The sequence below is a fragment of the Cyprinus carpio genome, chromosome B3, assembly GCF_018340385.1.
Source record: "Cyprinus carpio isolate SPL01 chromosome B3, ASM1834038v1, whole genome shotgun sequence".
Taxonomy (NCBI): domain Eukaryota; kingdom Metazoa; phylum Chordata; class Actinopteri; order Cypriniformes; family Cyprinidae; genus Cyprinus; species Cyprinus carpio.
The window spans coordinates 10,016,266-10,038,168 of record NC_056599.1 but is presented as its reverse complement, the minus strand read 5'-3'; the positions used below and the strand labels follow the sequence as shown (position 1 = coordinate 10,038,168).

Below are 21,903 nucleotides of genomic sequence, written 5' to 3'. Positions count from 1 at the left end.
TCTCTCCATCTCGCTCGCCTCTCTCTCTCTCTCTCTCTCTCTCTCTCTCTCTCTCTCTCTCCAAGCGCTGCTGCAAGTCACGTGTCTGCCAAATAAAAACGCGGCCGTAGTTTCCGCCCATGTGCACCCCCATATATATATATATATATATATATATATATATATATATATATATATATATATATATTATATATATATATATAAAGCAGTTATATTGGCAGTAAAGTATTGTTACCCTGTTTAGCCTCAAATACCATACTGTATATTTAAAATATAAATAGTAGGACCAGTATTCATAGTAACTGTGGTATTTTGGTCAAAAATAAATGTTTTCTAGATTTTCTTCTTTTTCTGCTTTTTTTTTTTAAGTATAGGCAGAAATCAAACATGGTCTTTTTGCAGTGCAGTTCTCTCAAAACAACACACATATGTTTATAAATAGATGAATAAATGCATATTTCCACAAATATTTATTCCTGGGGGAAAAAAAAACATATTTCTAAAAATAAATAAACATGACTAAAAACTATTTTAGTATGGCTGACAAACTATTCTAGCTTGTATTCATATTTTATTATTATGTTGATATTTATTTTATATTTACTGTTTTAGTAATTTTGTTTTGTCTTTCATTTTCATTAGTTTTTGTTGCATCGATAAAAATGCATGTATATATAGTTGTTATTATATTTTCTTTCCTTTATTTCTATTTCATTAGACTAACAGTGAAATGTAGCTGAAATAAAAATACATTTTATGTTTTACATTTTTATGTTTATTTTATTTCCGTTAAAATATTTATATCAAGTAACAAATATATATAGTGAATTTATATCTGCATTTCAATATTATTATTTCAGTTAAGACAACAATCTTTCTTGTGGGAGAAATATCTCAAATGAGTCTAAAAATGGTAGTCATCGTGTGTGAAATAATATCTGTGCATTTTACAAATAAGAACTGTGCTGCACAGTACTTGTATTTTTATGTCATTTATTTTTATTATTCAGTCCGCTCCTTATTTAGTTTTCTTTTTATTAAACAGTTAAACTAAAAGTTATTCTGACCTTCAATTACTACATTTTTTTGAATATGCTTGTATAACGCATTTTGTTTTTTTTTGTAAATGTATTGTATATGGTATTTCACTATTTTGTGTTTAATGTCGGGACGACTTCCTCAACTTTATCAATTACTACATTTTTTTGAATATGCTTGTATAACGCATTTTGAATTATATTTCACTATTTTGTGACTTCTTTCATCTCTTAACACTAGTGCGCATGCGTGCGCCGCTCGCACATGCGCAGTCGCTCTCGTGTCGGTGAGTGGTGAAGATGGCGTGCTCCGCGGCTCGCAGCTCCGCGCGCTGGATCGCGACTGCGGCGCTGTCCTCCGGTCACAGACGGGCGTGCTCTTCTCTCCTGTCCAGCGCGGGTGAAGCCCGCAGGAGCCTCTCGACGCTGTCGGGCCGCCGGGTGTGGACTGCGGTGACGCTGAGAGGCACGACAGGTGACATAGAGACAGAGGCCTGAGCATCAAACACACACAGAGCTAACTCTGAACTCAACTCATGCGGTTATAAATCAGATCTGACATACAATGACAGATGACAGGATGATGTAGCCATTAAACGTTCACTTGTAACGTAAACGTCGGGTCAGAAAGCGAACAAAGTTATTGCGTTCCACTCTAAATCAACAACACGCGCACACGTGATCGCTTTGATCAAGAGCTGCCTGATCAATAGTGTGTTTTTGTTTTTGTGTGTGTTTATTAAATTATGTGTTTGTGTTTGTTTGTTTTTGGTGTGTGTGGATATTGGGTGTGAGGAGTAAGCTGTCGAGTGTCGGTTTTCAGTTTCTTGTATGTTCTTTTACCTTTTGAGCAGGGGCTGTCAGCTGGACAAATAAAGACACTAAAAATGATCAAAGCATTTTTAAACTACCCCACAGTTTGATGGGATTGTTGTGAGGTGACGTTTTGCTCAGTTTAACACTGTAGCCTTCTGTTTGGACCTGAGATGTACCCCAGTGAACCTAGTTGAGGGGTTAGTTGTGTCCTCATAACCTCTGGTCAAACCCTGACTGTGCTTCTCATCATCCTGTTCATTATGCATGGAGACCGATTCTCTAATCAAAATAATATCATGTTTTTTAACATTCGCCAAATAAAAGTACCGCGGTATCACCATCTAACGGCATTATTGTACCTTGGTGCCACCTTGGTATTTTTTGGTAGGCCTAATTGTGGCATTTTAATCAAAACTGTGCTTACGATGTTAAAATATGCAGTATGGTCTAAATGTTACTGTACTGAAACAGTAGTACATATGCTGTTGATGGCTGTAGTGATAGAGTTGTGTGTCGCAGCGGTGAGCCCTTCTTCTCGTGTCGTCTGTAAGATGTCCTTCCACACCGGCTGTCCTGCCAGAAAACAGGATTTCTACCAGATCCTGGGAGTCCCACGCACAGCCACGCAGAAGGAGATTAAGAAAGCTTATTACCAGGTAAGATACGAGACACCCGGCCGCTGTGTGTGTGTGTGTGTGTGTGTGTGTGTCTTCTTACTGTGAATATAGACCGGGGCTAGATGTCACAAACACGCTGTGGTTTAATAACTATGATTTGAGTTAGAAGTATAATTACACAAATACTAGCAGTGGTGCATGTTTTATGTTTTGTAATTTATATACATATATCTACATTTCTATTTGCCATAACAATGGTTTCATAGGTGGTTGTTTTTTTTTGCTGTATTGTTTTGCTGTTAATTCTTTTTACTTTGTAAATGTATTTATAAAAAAAAAAATTAACAGATAAAAATGGCCCTTAAATGGTCATTAAAAATAGTCTGTAATATCTAACAATGACTGTTGTACTCGAGATAGTTTTTTTTTATATATATATATATATATATATATATATATATATATTATATATTTATATATATATGTTATATATATATATATATATATATATATAATATATATATTGAGATATATATATATATATATATATATATATATATATTTATATATATATATTTATATATATATATATATATATATAGATATCTAGTATAAATATAATAAATATATAATATATATATAAATTATCTATATATATATATAAATATATATATACTATATATATATATATATATAATATATATATATATATATATATCCTATATATATAAATATATTATATCTATATATATAAATGTATATATAGTAATTAAAAATAGTCCGTAATACCTTACGATGACTGTTGTACTCGAGAGAGTAGTTAATGTATATGTAGGACAAACTAAATGTCATCTTAATAAATTTATGTACGTTTTCCAGCTCAGAAAAACCCAAACTGTTTTGCAAATATAGGTTTCCCCTAAATGTTTTATAATAAAATATAGATGAATAATAATATAGTGTATAAAAGAAGTACATTAATATATAATATTTAATATATAACATTAATACTATTGTATTTTATAATAAAATATAGATGAATAATAATATAGATATATTTTAATTATATTATTAGTACTAAATGTATTGTAATCTTTTTTTTTTGTCATTATACTTTTTAATACTTTTTTTTTTTTAATTTTTTTTTTTAAGTTTTATTATTTATTTTGGGCTGTGTTTATTTTATTTTTTATTTTTTACAGCATTTAAACTAAAGCTTCACATAATAAACAGCAGGTTTCTATTCTTAGATGAATTTTCCACATTTAGATGAAGTATTCCAGTCTCATTTCTGGCCGTTGACTGTGTGTGTTTCTGTTTTCTCTCATTCAGATGGCAAAGAAGTATCATCCCGACACTAACAAAGACGACCCTCAGGCGAAGGAGAAGTTTGCACAGCTAGCTGAGGCCTATGAGGTTGGGGTGTGCAATATGACGATTTTTGATCGTAGACGATAAAAATGTCACCACGATCTGCTTTGATGAAATATCGTAGTATCGCGCTACAGAGCACATTCTATCAGCTGCAGTTCTAGCGCCTCCGTATCATACTGTACAACTCCACATGCATTCACAGCAGTGTTGACTCAGAGGTAGAGTTACTCTCACAGGAGTTACTCTCTCATTATTTGCATGTGCTTTAAAGTTTCATTCGCACGCCTCGTCTGACCTGTGATTTTTCTGGAGCGCTCGCATACACCCGAAGTGCACACGCTAAAGCACACGCGATTATTGAAAGTAAGTTATCTTTTGCACTAATACTGTCAAAAACACACAAGGTTTACATGTAGACTCAGTTGGTTATGTCTAAAATTAAAGTAAACAGTTGAGAGAAAAACATACGTGCCTGTATATTAGATGCGTGCAGGTTTTAAAGGGACAGTAGGACTATTAAACATGCGGCTGTCATTAAAGGGATAGATCAACCTAAAATTTAATTTGTCATTATCTACTCACTGTCACGTTGTCCCAAACCTTTATTAATTTTTTCTTGTGCTGAACACAAAAGAAGATATTTTGAAGAATGTGGGAAACCAAAAAGTTGCTGCTCCACATTGAATTTGATAGTAGCAAAAAATACTCTGGAAGTCACTGTGGACCAGCAACTGTTTGGTTTCCCATGTTCCTCAGAATAGCGTATATGTTCAGCAGAAGAAAGAAACTCATTCAGGTTTAAAACCACTTTTGAGTGAGTAAAGGATGGTATAAAAAATAAAAAACTATGACAGAATTGACAGAACAGCTGTCAGAATTTTTATTTTTGGGTGAACTATTCCTTTAACATTAATAAAACAACAAAAACACAAAGAGAAAAAATCACTCACTGCCCTTGACTGAAGAAATTTAATACACTTGATTTAGGAATCAGTTTATATAGTGTTTTTTTTTAGAATATATTTCTTGAATACTCCTGCTAAATACACCTATTGTACCTGAAAATAAAACACTGTTTGTTTTATTTGTATATTATGTGTAGTTGTAATGTGTATCGTTGTCATTCTTTATCTTTGTTATTAAAAAATAAGAACAAAGATTTTATTCTTCGCCCTCTTTGGCCCAAATATCTGCAATTTTTTTCTTTTTTTTTTGTAACCTTGAAAGGCTTTGTCTTTATAATAGGGAAATTAGTTGGCTGTAATGCTCAGACAAACTTGCAAAATAGTTAAACCAAACATGACAAAGAATTGTGATTAAACCGTGAATCGTGATATTTCTAAAAAGACACTGTGATATGACATTTTTTCCATATCACCCACTGACCCTCAGGCGAAGGAGAAGTTTGCACAGCTAGCTGAGGCCTATGAGGTTTGAAGCGCTAGCTCTGTGAAAGCTTGTCTGGCGTCGGTGAGGACTAATGAGTGTTTTGTGACACGTACGGCTCTGCTGGGTTTGACGCGGGTCAGGCCGGCGCGGGACATCAGCAGTACTGGAGCGGAGGGAGCAGCATCGACCCCGAGGAGCTGTTCCGCAAGATCTTTGGCGAGTTTTCTGGAGCTCGAGGCTTTGGGGATTTCAACGCCATCTTCGATCAGCCTCAAGAGGTCAGATGTGGTCTCCTCTGGAGATCTCTAGTGGAGTCTGATTGAATTGTGAAGGCGAGCGAGCAGTCAGATCTCAGCATGCTGGTGATATTTTTGTGTTCAGTACACTGGCTCGATGAAATCAGTTTTATTTTTCTCCAAAGACCCCCCCACCACCCCAACACACACATACACGAACACAAATTTAGTTTGTTTCCTCCCAATTTTGCTTTATTTTTTCCCAAATTAATTTTTTTTTTTTTTTAATTTATTCCTTTTATTGTATTTATATATATTTTTTTTTTTTTTTATTTTTTCCTCAAATTCCACTTTATTTTCCCCCAATTTCTGTTTTTTATATATATTTTTTTTTTTATATATTTATTTATTTTATTATGATACGTTTTATATATATATATATATATATATATATATATATATATATATATATATATAATTTAATTTTTTATTAATTAATTACTTTATTTATTTCCCAAATTAATTTTCTGGATTCCATTTTAATGACAGTTAAATTAAAAAATAACCATTTATTTACAATAAAACACTGCATTATTTATTTGATTTATTTTCGGGGGTGTCAAATAAAGTTCTACACAACTGTCTAAATTAAAACTTGGATGTTAAAATCTCATAATATACTACTAATTATAGTTAGAATAAAATTAATTAAAATTTCTTTGAAAAGTAAATTTAATATACAATAATAATACATGTCATAACATATTATTAATTAATGCACAATATATTTATAGCATTATATCAATATATCAACTGCAGTGGCGAAATGCTGTTTAAAACTGTACCGAGACGAGCAGAACATGAACATATTTAAATAGCAGTCCTTTTTAATCATTCATATATTACATAGTCAAGAATTTACTCATTACTGATGCTCTTTTATATCACGGTTTGCCTTGCTTCATTTATTTCAAAATGTGTCATTTTCCATGACATCCTGCGCTGTACAGTGAATTCCATTTTTATGCCTGGGTTCCACAATTCTGTCTGCATTTCCAGCATCACTGAACTCATAGAGCCCTATACGCTTAAGGAACCCTCTGCTCTGTCTGCTAACAGTATGTGATGGAGCTCACGTTCGCTCAGGCTGCCAAAGGAGTGAATAAAGAGATGACGGTCCACATCGAGGACACGTGTCAGCGCTGCGGCGGCAGAGGCCATGAGCCCGGGTCCAAAGTCCAGCACTGCGGCAGCTGCAACGGGACGGGCATGGTAAGTGACGCCCTCGAGCGCATCAGCTCTTCTAGACATGTCTGATAACTGAGCATCTGTGCTTCGTCCCTGCAGGAGACAGTGAACACGGGGCCCTTCGTGATGCGCTCCACCTGCCGGCGCTGTGGCGGGAGGGGCTCGGTCATCACCTCGCCCTGTACGGCGTGCCGGGGGACCGGACAGACCAAACAGAGGAGGAACGTCACGGTGCCTGTTCCTGCTGGTGAGTTAGCTGCTTCTCTTCTGGCTTCAGGGAATGGATTGAGTTTTGAGGGTTTGTTTACTGTGATGTTCAGGAATCGAGGATGGGCAGACGGTGCGAATGCCTGTGGGGAAGAAAGAGATCTTCATCACGTTCAGAGTGAGTACATCAACAGAGATTACATTTAAGTCCGCCAATCAGAATCAATAATTCTACAGCCCTGTAGTATGTAAGAGTGTATCTAGATACAGTCGTGGTCAAAAGACAAAGTCATGTTTGTGTATATATGAAGAGTTTATTTACAAAAACCAATAAATGCCACTTTAAAAAAAAAAAATATTCTCCACACATAGCGCGATCTGAACCCTAAACACGTTTTGTCAGAAAAGCCGGTATTGTCCACTTTTCAAGCCGACAAGTGCCCTTGTTGTTTGTGAACAGAAGGCCATAAGTCCATTTTAGCGAATCAGCACGCTGTATTCAGGTCAGGTGACGAGGCTGCCAGTCACTTTGAAAAGACGTGTTAGCTGAGAGGAGTTTCGTCAAAGCTGACTAAAGTGATCAAGGATGGATAATTTCGACAAACTTAATGAACCTGTGATATCTTCTTAAAGGCGTAAAAGGAAAATAAAAGCTAAAATAAATAAAAATGGAGTTACCTGTTTTAGATATCTGTTATTGCAAGTAAACTCTTGATTTTTGTTTTATATTTTTTTTTTATTGTATTTTTTTGATATGTTGTTTTTATTTTATTTTTTTTTTACAGATATTTACTTACATATTTTCATTAACATATTCTAAAATATTTTTGTATTATAATACATTTCTTTAAATTGTTTTTTTATACATTCATTGTATAGTTTTTTTTCCTGTCTATGCTGATAACTGGTGTTAAAAATATACTGTTTTGACAGATTTATTTCTTTATAATTATTAATAATAATCAGACGAAAGCTCCAATTTACTATTTTATTTGCTACCAGTAAAGTTTTTCCAAACATTTATAATTTACAGCCGAAAAGTGTTTAATACCTTCAAAATATTTGGGACAATTTTACTTTATTTGCTTCTCATAAATTAGACTACTGCTGATAATGAAAATGAAGCTAATATTTGTTAACAATTCAGATATCATGTCTATATATTTTAATGAGTGTTATATTTGTTAAGTTTTAATGTATAATGTCTACTTTTGGTACTGAATTAGTCTCTCAGTCTGAAGACTGACGTCTCTTTACAATGAATGGATTATGCAGGAACATTCTGGGCTGTTGGCCGTTCTGATCAGTATAACCCCGATCACATCCTCTGTGCTGTCTGTTTGCACAGACATATATATTTGACACTCATTGTCTGTGTTGATGCTCTCAGGTCCAGAAGAGTCCAATCTTCAGGAGAGACGGTGCTGACATCCACTCTGATGTCATGATCTCTGTGGCTCAGGCCATACTGGGCGGCACGGTCAGAGCACAAGGACTCTACGAGAACATCAATCTCTCGGTGGGACATTAAACATAAACATATTGTAAAATTAAAGAAGCAGTTAGCCTAAAATGAATTTATGAAAATGTACTCACCCTCAGCTCATCCAAGATGTAGAAGAGTTTGTTTCTGCATCAGAACAGATTTGGAGAAATGTAGCAGTACATCACTTGCTCAGCAATAGATCAGTATTTCTTATAAGCACGCAGTTTTTGCTTCACAAGACATTAACTGATGGACTGGAGTGGTGGTGTGGATTATTGTGATGTTTTTATCAGCTGTTTGGACTCTCATTCTGACGGCACCCATTCACTGCAGAGCATCCATTGCTGAGCAAGTGATGAAATGCAAAATTTCTCCAAATCTGTTAAACAAAAAAACTAACATCTACATCTTAGATGGCCTGAGGGGGAGAACATTTTCAGCAGATTTTCATTTTTGAGTGAACTACTCCTCAGCTCTAGATATTCTTCTGCATGTAAAAAGTTATTCACTCATGGAATGCTCTTGTAGATCCCATCTGGGATCCAGGCGGATCACAGGATCCGGCTCTCTGGTAAAGGTATTCCACGGGTCAGCGGCTACGGTTATGGTGACCACTACGTCCACGTCAAGATCAAAATCCCAAAGTAAGGTTATACAAATGGATTTGTTTTGCTGCTGTTTAAGGTTAAAATGGCTGATCCATTCATGTGTCTTCTGTCCAGGATGTTGACAGACCGGCAGCGAGCCCTCATGACGAGTTACGCGGAGGACGAGACCGATGTGGAGGGAACAGTCAATGGAGTGACCAGCACCACCGCAGGTACAGAGTAGTCACATCTACTGCAGAATCTGAGGCGCTGATGTTAAACCAGTACCTGTCTCTGTCCAGGAGGGGGCAGTACTCAGACCAGCACGGGACACAAACAGAAAGACCAAGGCTTTTTCTCCAAATTAAAGAAAATGTTTAGCTCCTCCTGACAGCCACAAACCAGGTAGGCAGATTTATTTTAAGATACAACTCCCTGAAATCATTTAATGATTGTGAGGATTAGGAAAACCTGAATAAAGCACTATTTTAAAGGTTCAGTACCTGGTTTGTGGCTGTTAGTGAATTCAGTGGCTTAGGAGTGCTGGAAATAATTACAGAGAACATATACATATACATACATGAATTCAGTGGCTTAGGTATATATATATATATATATATATATATATATAGAGAGAGGAGAGAGAGAGAGAGAGAAAAATACAGATATTTTTATATAAGTTTACTTGATATTTATTTACACAAAATCATAATTTCTATTAATTTAACACTGATTTACGCGAACTGTTGAGCATTAACTCATATTACGCAATCATTTGTCTGTATGAATGAATGCCGCTTGGTTTACTACACACACACTGAAGCACTCGCGGTGAATTCAGCATCTGTCTTCTCACGAAATGAGGACATAAATACACAAATGACATCTTCAGAACTGCTCTGAGAGTCACTTCATGAGCATTTTACCATTTCATTTGAGTAAAACTAGCGTCATAAGATATACACACAGAAACTTTCACTTTCAAATACAAAGGTATTCACAGCAACCCGTCTGTTTTAACTTGAATACAGTGCAGCAGAAATATATTACTTTTGTTCAGCAGAATGTACATCGTACTACTACTAAAATTATTAAAACTTTATTTTTTAATGAATGAACACACAACATTTCTTCCATGTTTAATTTTAATAGTAAATCCCCTTTTGTTTGCAAAAAAGTTTTAATTTTCAATAATTTACAGATAAATTAATTGAATGTTTTATACCTTCATTTGATAACCAGATGCACAACACATAATTTCTGAGGAAAAAAGAAAACATTTCATAAGGCTATTTTAAGAATAAATGTGAATAAATGAAGTTGTTTTTATGCAATTTCATGTTCAACAGGTTTCTTTTTGTAAAATGTAACTTTATAATTGTCATTTTCATCAATCATATAATTATTATAGCACCTTGTAACTTTATAATTGTCATTTTCATCAATCATATAATTATAGACAGACAGATAGATAGATAGATAGATAGAGATATACATATATACACAAATGTAAATACAGTAAAAAAAAAATAGATGTTAAAGTAAATAAACAGATTTAAACAAATCATGAATAAGCAAATACAATAAATACAGATATATTAAAATAAACAAGTAAAAAAATTAAGTACTATAAAAAAAATTGTCAAATTAATATTATAAACTAAATATTTTTACATTTTAATAATTTTTCACAGTGTTAATTGGGTAAAATAAACACCTTTTAAATTTTAGGATTGGGATCTCTTGCTCTCAGGTGGATGTCCGTGGGATTTAAAAGGTTGTAAAACCCTGTTGGATCTCATAGATTCATTCTTGTATTGGTTTGTTTTCACAGGTAAAAGATCCACTGGAAACTGAGACTTTAGTGGAGATTCAGATTCACAGTAAAGCTGATGGACACAGAAGAGACGGAAGCGAGTCTTCTGCTGTGGACACACGCCGCATTGAGTTCATCTCCAACGCTCCTCAGAAACTACAAATAATGAAGAGAAGATCCCTCCAGATCCCAGAGGAATATGAACTACGCACATGCACCCGTCTTCACCTGAAACATTGTGACATCAGCCTCAGCGCCAACATGAACTATAGATCTCGTCTTTGGTCTGTGATTTTAGGTTAAGGTTTTACATGGTCAGGTCTTTCCTTATCTGATGTTTTGAAGCGATTCACAGACGGATGGGAAATCTTTACTTCAGTATCAATAATAATGAAGGCCGATGTTCAAGATCTTTGTTTGCGCTGCCACCTCACTGAACGTTACATCCTTCTTGATTAGCAGTGTACATGGACAGCTGTTGATATTAAAATCATTTTAATGTGTTGTTGTAGAGATAAATATGCAATAATGAATAAAATCTCTTGTGTGACAACTGTAAATGACTTTGTTGTTGAATACATGGTGTGTGTTTTAACCTTCTGGTGCATAATTCACGGAAAAGAAACTGTTTTTGCTTTAGAACCATACTTCAAAGTTTGTTAAATATGGAAAAACTCAAACTGGTAAATGTTGCTATTGCTAGTCTTTTAAAAAATAATATTTTACACTTGAGCTTAAAAGTCTTGGTAGACTGAGTCCAAAATAATTGTCTGACATTTTCACAATTTAAAATATAAATATGACCTCACGTTGTGTCAATCACATTTACACACCGCCTCTGAAACTTTCGGCTGTCATAAAAAATTAAAAAAAAAAAAATTCAGATCAGTTTCGATTTTTTTTTCCAAATGACAAATATGAAAAAACGAAAGAACACATACGAAAATGTTCGACTAAAAGTGTGCAAAGACCTTAATTCTAGATCATTCTTTAAAAAAAAAAAGATTCACGTTTTAATTGAATTTTAAACTATTTAAAGTGTACGCTTCTTAAATCGATTAAAATAAAACATGAACAAACAGTGAATGCTGCACATTTGTGATTTTATTACTTATTACAGTGAACACAGAGCTGGAGGGAAAAATAAACATACATCTGATAAAAGGATTAAAACAAAAACTCATAAAAAACTCTTCTAAACCTAAAACTAATATAACACTAAGGAAATAAAAGTACTGTATATCAAACACTGTACTGTATTTCAACACCATTCCTCTCAATGTGCTTTTAAAAAAAAAAAAAAAACTACAAGCTGTCAGTAACTCAAAACACAAAATGTGCATAAAACCCAAACACAACCAATTATGCTAATTCTAACATACAGTGGGGGTCTTTTTTATGATCTTATTAGTAAAGTTACAATTCCTTTGGTTCAAAAAGTCCAAGTCCTGCACAAAGCCGTCCATGTTCAGTCCCTCAGGATTTGGTTCTACATGTAACACTCTTCAAGAACCGTTTTCATCAGTAAAATGATGTGATTGTGTTAGTTCTTATATAAAACTAAATCATATATGCCTTTCTGAGAAAAATACCATTAGTTAAACACATGCCTCAGTAAACGAGGACGGATACACAAACCCCCACAATCCTTTTCAAATGCATTGTGTCGCAGTGCTTGTGTGAACATTGCACATGTTAGTGTGTTAATACGTAACGTCAAAGGGAACAAAACCATTAATGTCTCCTCTTCATGAAATTATTGCATCCATAAATGCTAATATTATAGTTAGTTATCGCTAAGTCAGATGAATGAATCACCGAAAGATAAAAAAAGAAAAATTCTAGCTTGTACAAATACAAAATACTAATTCAGCATTGTTCCCTTGTTTAAATTGCTTTAAAATAATCAAATAATATTGGCTTATTGGTTATATATGCCCTTGAGATATCATTGGCCATTTAAAATCTAATTTCTGGTCAACCACTAGTAAAAAATAAAAAACAGAAATCCAGAAATCTTGTGCTTTAACCGTTTGTGTAGAATAACCCTGAATGACTGAAAGTCTGTAACATATCAAAAAAGACCTTAATGTGCAATTGTTCCATCTTTTACTTTTCTTCATGAACCGTTGTGCCAGTCATTTCTTGACGCAGCGTCTCAGTAGTCTGGCCTGCAGAAGTCCTGCTTTTCTGTGTAAATGCTGCACGTATGCATAGCATATCTCGTTTGAAAGCATGCTTGGCAAATGTTCCAATGGAATCATCTACTTTTCTGTATAAACATACTCTGAACATGTACAAGTGCGCGAAGGTTTTGCATGTGCCTCGTCCTGTTGCACATGCACATTTCTGTTACTTTTGCAATATCGAACCTTAAGGGGGCGATAGAGTTTCCTTACCATGAGAAACTGACTGTAGTAGTCATCAATTTTCACAAATGCCCACTATAGCACCCCTTATAGTGATGCATGAGAATGCTACAATTACTAAGCCGTATGAAATCAAGCTTGCGTAGCCAGAAGCGTATACATTCACGTACTTGTGTAGAGTATGTTTCAGCCAATAAGTTGACTTGATACTGCAGTAAAACTATAAAAATACTTTCTGCATATTTCCGCAGCTCTTCTCCAGCCTTGAAGGAGTTCACCCAAAGAACAAAAATGTACTCACCCTCAGGCCATCCAAGATGTAGATGAGTTTGTTTCATTGAAACAGATTTGGAGAAATGTAGCATTACATCACTTGTTCAGCAATGGATGCTCTGCAGTGAATGGGTGCCGTCAGATTGAGAGACCAAACAGCTGATAAAAACATCCACAATAATCCACACCACTCCAGTCCATCAGTTAATGTCTTCATAAGTGAAAAGCTGTTTATTTGTAAGAAACAAATCCATAATTTTTAACTTTAAAATATGAGTCTACAATCAATATCATCGCTTTCTCCAGTAAAAAGTCATCTAGTCTGAATCAGGAGAGAAATATGCAAAGATCAAGCACGGTTTACAAGCGAGAAACAGTCCAAACCTAATATGCTGTTGGATTTTGATGTGAAAGGGACAATGGAGGATGGATTTTTATCAGCTGTTTGGTCTCTCATTCTGACGGCACCCATTCACTGCAGAGCATCCATTGTTGAACAAGTAACTTAAAGCTGAATTTCTGCAAATCTGTTCCCACGAAGAAACAATCAACCTCTTGGATGGCCTCAGGATGAAGACATTTTCATCAAAGTTTCATTTTTGGGTGATCTGTTCCTTTAACTTCATCAACACTGACAGGTGCAATAGTAACACCTGCCACAATAAACACTAGGCTTAACTATGCTATCCTGCGTTTAAACAGTCTATGTTCATACATTAAGAATAAATCACATTTACCCAAGAATGAGGGGCAAATGGGATGCACTAAGAGGGAAATGCGTTGGAATGCCTCACAACTTTTTAAGCAGAACAAACCATTTGTTCTCATCTATTATCTGACCCCTCTCTCCTCTCACTGGACCACAGGAGCTCACATGAGGTACCACGCAGCCAATCCGGCTAGAGCAGCGATCCAGGCTGCCAATATGACCTGACCGGAGGGATTTTTAAGCATGGTCATGGCCATCTGACAGATGTAAGACGATCCGCCGCTGGCAGCTGGAATAGAAAAAATAGAAAGTAATATATAGAGTTTAATTTCTTTAATGCACAGTTTAATGCACGGTTTCCCGAACGGGTTCACAAGAGAACTGTAGGGGGTTCGTGAATTGATGAAAAACTAAAAGTTAATACATTTGAAAGTAAAATTAAAATAGATAAACAGGGCTCCATGATTAATCAAATTAAAAGGGTAACGGTTATATAACTTTTTTGCAATTATAAAATAAAAGGCTGCAATTTAAATAAGTACTTAATATATAGATATTTTCCACTAAAATAAAAGCCTAAAATTACTATGATTATCAAATAATCGTTTTATTTTGCATTACAATTGTAATTTACAACAGTAAAATTTCTGTCTTAATTATACAATCAGAGTTAAAATGAATAATAGTAATGTTAATAATAATAATTTCATTTAAACATCTTTAAAATAAAACCAATAAAAAAAACACCTACTAAAAACAAGATTAAATATTTTATTGATTTACTTGTGTCATGTGACCATTAACCATTGCCAAAGAACCATGAATATGCAAATTTCCATTAAATTATTAAAATATTAATACAAAATTTAGTTTAGTAGATAGATAGATTTAATTATAAAATAATTAAATACAATTTTTGTATTTTAAACTTGTCAATAAATATGAAATGTGAAAAATAAATAATACATAAATAATACAATAAATAATTTTATATATTTATGTCTATTAATTTAAAAATTGATTGATTCTTAAATTAATAAACTGAAATATAAATAAACTGAAATAAATAAATACTGACAAAAAAAGTTTGTGAACCCCTGGTTTAAGGTTTAATTAAGGTATGGATTACATAATCTGGTCATGTTTACCCATTTTGGCCGCATAATACGGACACTGGCTGATGTCTCCTTGCATCTCGCCATGAGCCCCATGAACAGGAGCGGCGTCCAAATCATCGTCCTGAAGGGTTTTTCCAACCTCCTCTAGTTCTCCAAAAATCTGCAGGCAACACAAAAGGAGGTTTACAGTAACAGAAGACGGGAAACAATGAGCGAGAAATGAGGAAATGACAAACATTTAATGAAAAACTCATCGTCATGTGCGTTACATAAACACATTCAATTACATCTCACTGCAAACAATCAGACACTGATAAAGGATGCTGGTAAAATGTGAGACACTGTTTTGACCCAGTTTGTGCATTTAATTTCAGCGCTCATCTGTAATCTGCTGCGAGGACAAAGCCTCCATCTGCTGACCGATGAAACTCCAGCCACAGAGCGGAGAGACACTCATCTTTAATTACACGCTCACTGGAGAGAGAAGTGATATTAACACAGCCGAACCGATCAGTCTAATAGAGAGACTCCAGGTAATGACTGAGAGAGGGATTATCAATGCTTTCATTCATTCAAATGCAGATATAATGATCTGAGTCACAAACAGCAGATCTTGAATCAGTCATCATCATCCTTTAAAGCAGTCTTACCACGAAGAATCCAATTTTACCTTATCATCTGAAAAAAGTTCAACTTTTAGAATGTATTCGATGACAAATGTATCATTTCAAATAGAGAAATGTAAAAAAGAAAAAAGAAAGAAAAATCATCAGTTAATTTATCATTTTAAAATGTAGTTAAATGTAACACTAAATTAAATACAATGTAAATTTTAAATGTATTTACTTTTTAAAATTGCATTTACCTTTCCGCATCAGCAAATAAAATTGTAAAAAAAAAAAAAGTAATAAAATAATAAAAATAATAATAATAATAATAATAATAATAATAATAAACATTGTAAATGTTTGAGGGTAAATAACAAACAAACAAAATTTGGAAATATAAATTACCAATACATTGTAAATGTTTGAAAAAATAATATACAAATAATAAAATAAACAAATAAACATATTTATTGTCTTAAATTTCAAAACTGAAAATGAAGACCATTTTTGAGACTTGAATCAGCCATGTATTTTTACTGTACAAATAAAGGCAGCCTTGCTGAGCAGAAGAGACTTCTTTTAAAACATTAGAATACATTACAGATCCCAATTTGAACACTTTGTGAGAATGTTATAATAAATGTATTAATAGAGCTGTTGTAGGGTAATTATTATTATCATTATTACTGTCTTACTTTTTTTATTTCATTTTACAGAACAACAGTAAAATTACAATACTATCATTTATGAATGTTGATGGAGTTGTTGCTTTTTCTCGGCTTTTATTTTGGCAGAAACCCGCAGGAAGATCTCGGATGCAGATTTAGAAATGATTCTCATTACGAATTTGGGAAGATGTTTGTTGCACGTATAACATTGTCACATGCCATTGTTCACTTTCACTTCACTTTAAAAAAATTCCGAAAAATGTTACTGAGCAACTGACGAGTAACAGTTTCAGTGCTTTGGACTCTGAACCCTGGCGGCGCGAGCTCGTGCTGCGCTGTCTGAATACATGCAATTCATGCGTGCATTAGACATTATAACATTCTGCACTTTATTTACTAATCGTTTGAGGTCATTTCGCGATTTCAGTCATCGTACAGTAACCTAACCACCAGCAGCAGCCGCCACCTCTTCTTCCCGTCGGAGACGTGATGCAGCACTAAACAGTCTCTCGCTGTCGGTGCTTCATGCGTGCAATGATTTCTGCGTCTTTCTCTGATAGTTTTAAACTCTTTCAGACTGCGGACATGTTTGCTGCATTAGTGCGTGCCTCTATTTGATCGTGTCAGTCATTGTTCGGTACATATTATTCAGCCTTTTTGCTTATTTGGCCGAACACCGAAAGAGATTTTTTCGCTATTTTCGGCTGAATAATCTCAGTTGCCGATTATTCGGTGCATCCCTAGTTTTTTCCAGCAGCGCTCACCTCCATGTTGAACTGGAAGGCCAGGACGGCTTCCTCCACGATCTTCTGCTTGGTGTGCGAGTCCAGCTCCAGCTCGTTCATCCGGCTGCGGTACAGCTGTTTGAAGGCCTTGGCGCTGTGGATGCCGTCGAACTGATAGAAGTTCAGGCCTTCTCCTGTGGGCGGCAGCTTCATGGCGCGCTGTGCCACCTTCCTCAGCACCTGGCCACCCGAGAGGTCTCCCATGTAGCGGGTGTAAGCGTGAGCCACCAGAAGCGCGGGCTGGTCCCGGCCGATCTGCTGGATGCGCTCCACGTAGCGCTGAGTGGCGGGAGAGACCCTGACCTGGTCCTGCCAGTCCTCCCCGTAGAAGTACTGCAGGTCCCGAGCCAGAGCGTCCCGCCGGTGCAGCTCATGAGGGAAGTAGAGCGCCGCCAGATCAGGATGATCCTTGTTTCTCTCCATCTCCTCTTCCATAGCCGAGTACGTGAAGTATAGAGCCACGTGACCGAGCTGCAACACAAACACAGGTCAACATATCACAATCACGTCAAAATAAACCCATTTCTTTGTGTTAGTTTAGCTGAAATAAAGTTAAATAAAATAGAAATATTCAATGAAAAAGAAAAATGTTGCCTTGGAAAATAACCTAAATAGAAAATACAATGAAATAAATTAAAACTAAATAGAAATATTTAAATAAAACAAATAATATTAATTAAATGAAAATAAAACCTTAAACTAAATTTAAAATAAAAATTATAATTAAATTAATAAAAAAGAAGCTAATTTTAAAAATTATAAATATTATAATAGTATATAAATAATAGTAAAATATGTGAAGCGTTATAATTTTAAAAATTATAAATATTATAATAGTATATAAATAATAGTAAAATATGTGAAGCGTTATTTTGGTTAAAAAATTAAAAAGTTTTAAAAAAATTAAAAATATGTGAAGCGTTATTTAAGTATTGTAATTTGATTTATTATTTAAAATTTAATAATAAAAAAGGTTTTAATATATATTATATTTATTATTTATTGTTTCAGTTCACATTTATTTTATTTCAGCTTACAAAAATGTTTTATGTTATTGTTTTATTTTTAGTTTTGATTTTAGTTATAGTTAACAATAATAACCCTGGGTATGGATGCTAACTAGTCCAAGTCTGTCATTATAAGTATAAGGGATTTTTAAAAACATACATCAAAAGTAATACATGCCAAAGTTTAATATGATAAAGTAATAAATCAGATCCCAGCACATTATGAAAGTGAAATGTGTTGTGAATGGCATAAAATCCATGTACCTTAAAGAGCTCTTTGCGGATTCGTCCCCTCAGGAAGTCTTTGACGAACTCAGTGTTTTCGGCCTTCTCGTGAACTTCTTTGGTTCCTGCCGCCAACATCTCTGACAGATCTGTAGGCCTGTGGGGATCAGACGACATTCAGGGGTCGGTAATCAAACAAGCACTGAAACTAAACTCTTATTTTAGTACTGTTTATATACTATTATTATATTTATCAGTATTTTGTATTAGCTGTTATTTTTATATAATAAGTTATTCATCTTATATTTAGATTTTGATTTATGAGTTTCCGTTAATATCAGCCCAGCACTGAACACAGCGCTGTGGAGTGTGTGGTGTACCTGAGGACGGTGACGCCTCCCTCCTCACACACCACTCCTCCTCCGTTAGCTGTGCTCTTCCCGTCAGCAGCATCTTCTGTCCTCACAGCACTCATTCCAGCGTCTTGTGCGGATCTGACCCCTGACTGCTCAAACACATGCACAACAACACGCCAGACACTTTCCTGTTACACACACAGATCATCCTCCTGTTTCTGAAAATCAGGATCTACACATCAACACGTCCCTTCCATCTCAAACACATATTAAACTCAGTTATTTAAACATTTGACTGTGCACCTGGCAAACACTCTCAATTTCATCCATCTATCTATCTATCTATCTATCTATCTATCTATCCATCCATCTATCCATCCATCCATCCATCTATCTCTGTCTGTCTATCTATCTATCTATCTATCTCTCATTTTATCTATCTACTGTATCCATCCATCTAACTATCTATCTAACTATCCATCCATCCATCCATCTACTGTATCTATCTATCTATCTATCTCTGTCTATTTATCTATCTATCTCTCATTTTATCTATCTACTTTATCTATCTATCTATCTATCTATCTATCTATCTATCTATCTATCTATCTATCTATCTATCTATCTATCTATCTATCTATCTATCTATCCATCCATCTATCCATCTATCTCTGTCTGTCTATGTATGTATCTATCTATCTCTCATTTTATCTATCTACTGTATCCATCCATCCATCCATCCATCCATCTAACTATCTATCTAACTATCCATCCATCCATCTATCTGTCTGTCTATTTATATATATCTCTCATTTTATCTATCTATCTATCTATCTATCTATCTATCTATCTATCTATCTATCTATCTATCTATCCATCCATCCATCTACTGTATCCATCCATCCATCCATCCATCTCTTATTTTTCAATCTACTCTATCTATTGCATCCATCCATTCATCCATCCATCTGTCTATCTGTCTATCTATCTATCTATCTCTCATTTTATCTATCTATCGATCTATTGTTTTATCTATCTATTCTGTGCTATTAACTAAAACTGTTAAAACTGATTTCAGTAAATGAAGTAAAAAATAAATAGATCTATTTGATGAAAAAATGTAAAAGGTTAAATAAATAAATACCTAAAAATGTTGCCTTGGCAAATAACTTAAGTTTAGGTAGAAATACAAAAAAAAAAAAAAAAAATTAAAAATTAAATAACATTAAAAAATAAATGAAATCAAAATAAAGATCAATCAAAATATTTGAAAAATGACAAATGACAATTTAAAGAAAATGTTAATGAAAAATGACAAAAACATAACAAAACTAAAACATTACTAAAACTAAATCTTAAATTAAAAGCCAATTCAAAATATTAATAAATACAATAACATTAAATGCATAATAGTAAAACTAACTATCATCTATCTCTCTACCAATATTTATCTAGACAAATTTCAGTTCAACACGATCAACACAACACACATTAGAAAACTCATTCATCCTTTTCATTAAGTAAAAACAATTCTCTAATCTATTTGATTAGATTTGAAGAATTACCTCCTAAAAGGCCATCTCATGTTTTCAGTGTTATTGTGGAAATGTGATAAGAGCAGCTCTGAACTGATTCAAAGTCTCCAAAGTTTGTGAAGAAGACATGTAAACAACAAAACCTCTTACCTCCGTGACTGTAACTGCTACAGATGGTTGTTAGAGATGACAACAGCTGAGATCCTGAGGACACACACACGGACACACACACACACACACACACACACACACACACACACACACAGCGTTTGTTTGCAGGGAAAATGAAAACACAGATGAGTGCAGTCCCAACAAAAGAGCAGTCATGAAGGTTCTGGTGTCTGCCAGAGAAAACGCCACCTACTCTCACTGTCCTGTGATCAGCATCCATTTAAATGCACAAGCAGAGCAAAATAATCAGCTGTCATTATACACATGAACTAGTGCTGACGTTAGACATCAGTGTAACACACCAGCACGCATAAAGCACTAGTGTGCGCCCTCATTTACGTACTTGAGAACTGAAACCAGTACTTACGATCCAGCTCTTCAGAGAGTCCCGCGTTAGATCGGATTATAATGATAATACTAACTGGTCCGATCAGGCTGTAGGAATGATGACAGACTGGTAACTGATTATAGAAATGACCATTAGTCGGATTCTCGTTTCTTTTGTCTGCGGAGATCAGGCTCTCCGCTATGAACTCAAAAAGCAGGAAGCTGCCGGATGAAACCACGTGTCTGTCAGAGCTGATGCTTAAAGACGCAGCGACCATTAAATTCAAGCATTTTTTATTTATTTATTTATTGAGAAAAACAGTTTAATGTGAATCCAAGGGTGTTAAAGAGCAGGTCATATGTTTTTTTTTTTTAAATATCTCTTTTGCAGTTTATAATGTAGCTATCCTTAAATGAAAACAATCTGCAAAGTTGTTAATCAAAAAAATGCATGCTAAATAAAGATATTGTCTCTCTTAAGAGAGAGAAATATACATATTTCTGACTTATTACCAATGAATCACTTTGCTTCAGTTTTGTTTAATAAAGTACCTTAATATGATTCATCACTGATACCATGGCACTAGGTTTATTGTGTTATATAGAGATTTGTTTTTGTTTTGCAAAGCTGTTGTGGTTTTATATATGATAATGAAATGTAGGTGAACACTACTATGAGTCTGCCATGTAACGATTTCTCATGTTTAATGAATTTCAAACAATCAGTTTGATCGTTGTCATTCTGGTTTGAGCATAAATGTGTAAATTTTTACAACCTAATGTAAAAAGGCTCGAAAATTATAGCGATAACTATATTGGTGTCCACACTAGCAGGTGCAGTATTTTTTAGCATCAGCAATATATTTTTGTAAATATAATTAAAATAAATATATTTCCTGTTTTCACTTTAATTTTATGTGACGTTTTAGTAATTATGTT

At 34.3% G+C, this 21,903-nt stretch overlaps 2 protein-coding genes across 3 annotated transcripts; one reads left to right on the top strand and one right to left on the bottom strand.

Annotated features, from left to right (window-relative positions):
* Positions 1-1,294: 1,294 nt before the first annotated feature.
* On the top strand, positions 1,295-11,373 carry dnaja3a (DnaJ heat shock protein family (Hsp40) member A3a). The gene is given in 11 exon segments (XM_042719586.1): positions 1,295-1,512; positions 2,373-2,509; positions 3,803-3,932; positions 5,330-5,511; positions 6,589-6,741; positions 6,817-6,964; positions 7,038-7,102; positions 8,315-8,443; positions 8,939-9,054; positions 9,133-9,230; positions 10,832-11,373. Coding segments are annotated over 11 exon segments (1,356 nt in total). The 5' UTR covers positions 1,295-1,337; the 3' UTR covers positions 10,855-11,373.
* Positions 11,374-13,668: 2,295 nt separating this feature from the next.
* Positions 13,669-21,213, bottom strand: hmox2b (heme oxygenase 2b). Of its 2 annotated transcripts, none has more exons than XM_042719585.1 (7): positions 21,005-21,213; positions 20,617-20,670; positions 18,956-19,119; positions 18,615-18,732; positions 17,323-17,814; positions 15,313-15,442; positions 13,669-14,453 (listed from the first exon to the last, which is right to left on the bottom strand). In XM_042719585.1, exons 3-7 carry the CDS (start codon positions 19,048-19,050, stop codon positions 14,326-14,328), a joined length of 963 nt encoding a protein of 320 aa, XP_042575519.1. In that variant the 5' UTR covers positions 19,051-19,119; positions 20,617-20,670; positions 21,005-21,213; the 3' UTR covers positions 13,669-14,325. The 2 variants fall into 2 exon arrangements, with proteins under 2 accessions (XP_042575519.1, XP_042575518.1); XM_042719584.1 differs by having other exon boundaries at positions 13,670-14,453; positions 18,956-19,080.
* Between the last annotated feature and the right edge of the window lie 690 nt (positions 21,214-21,903).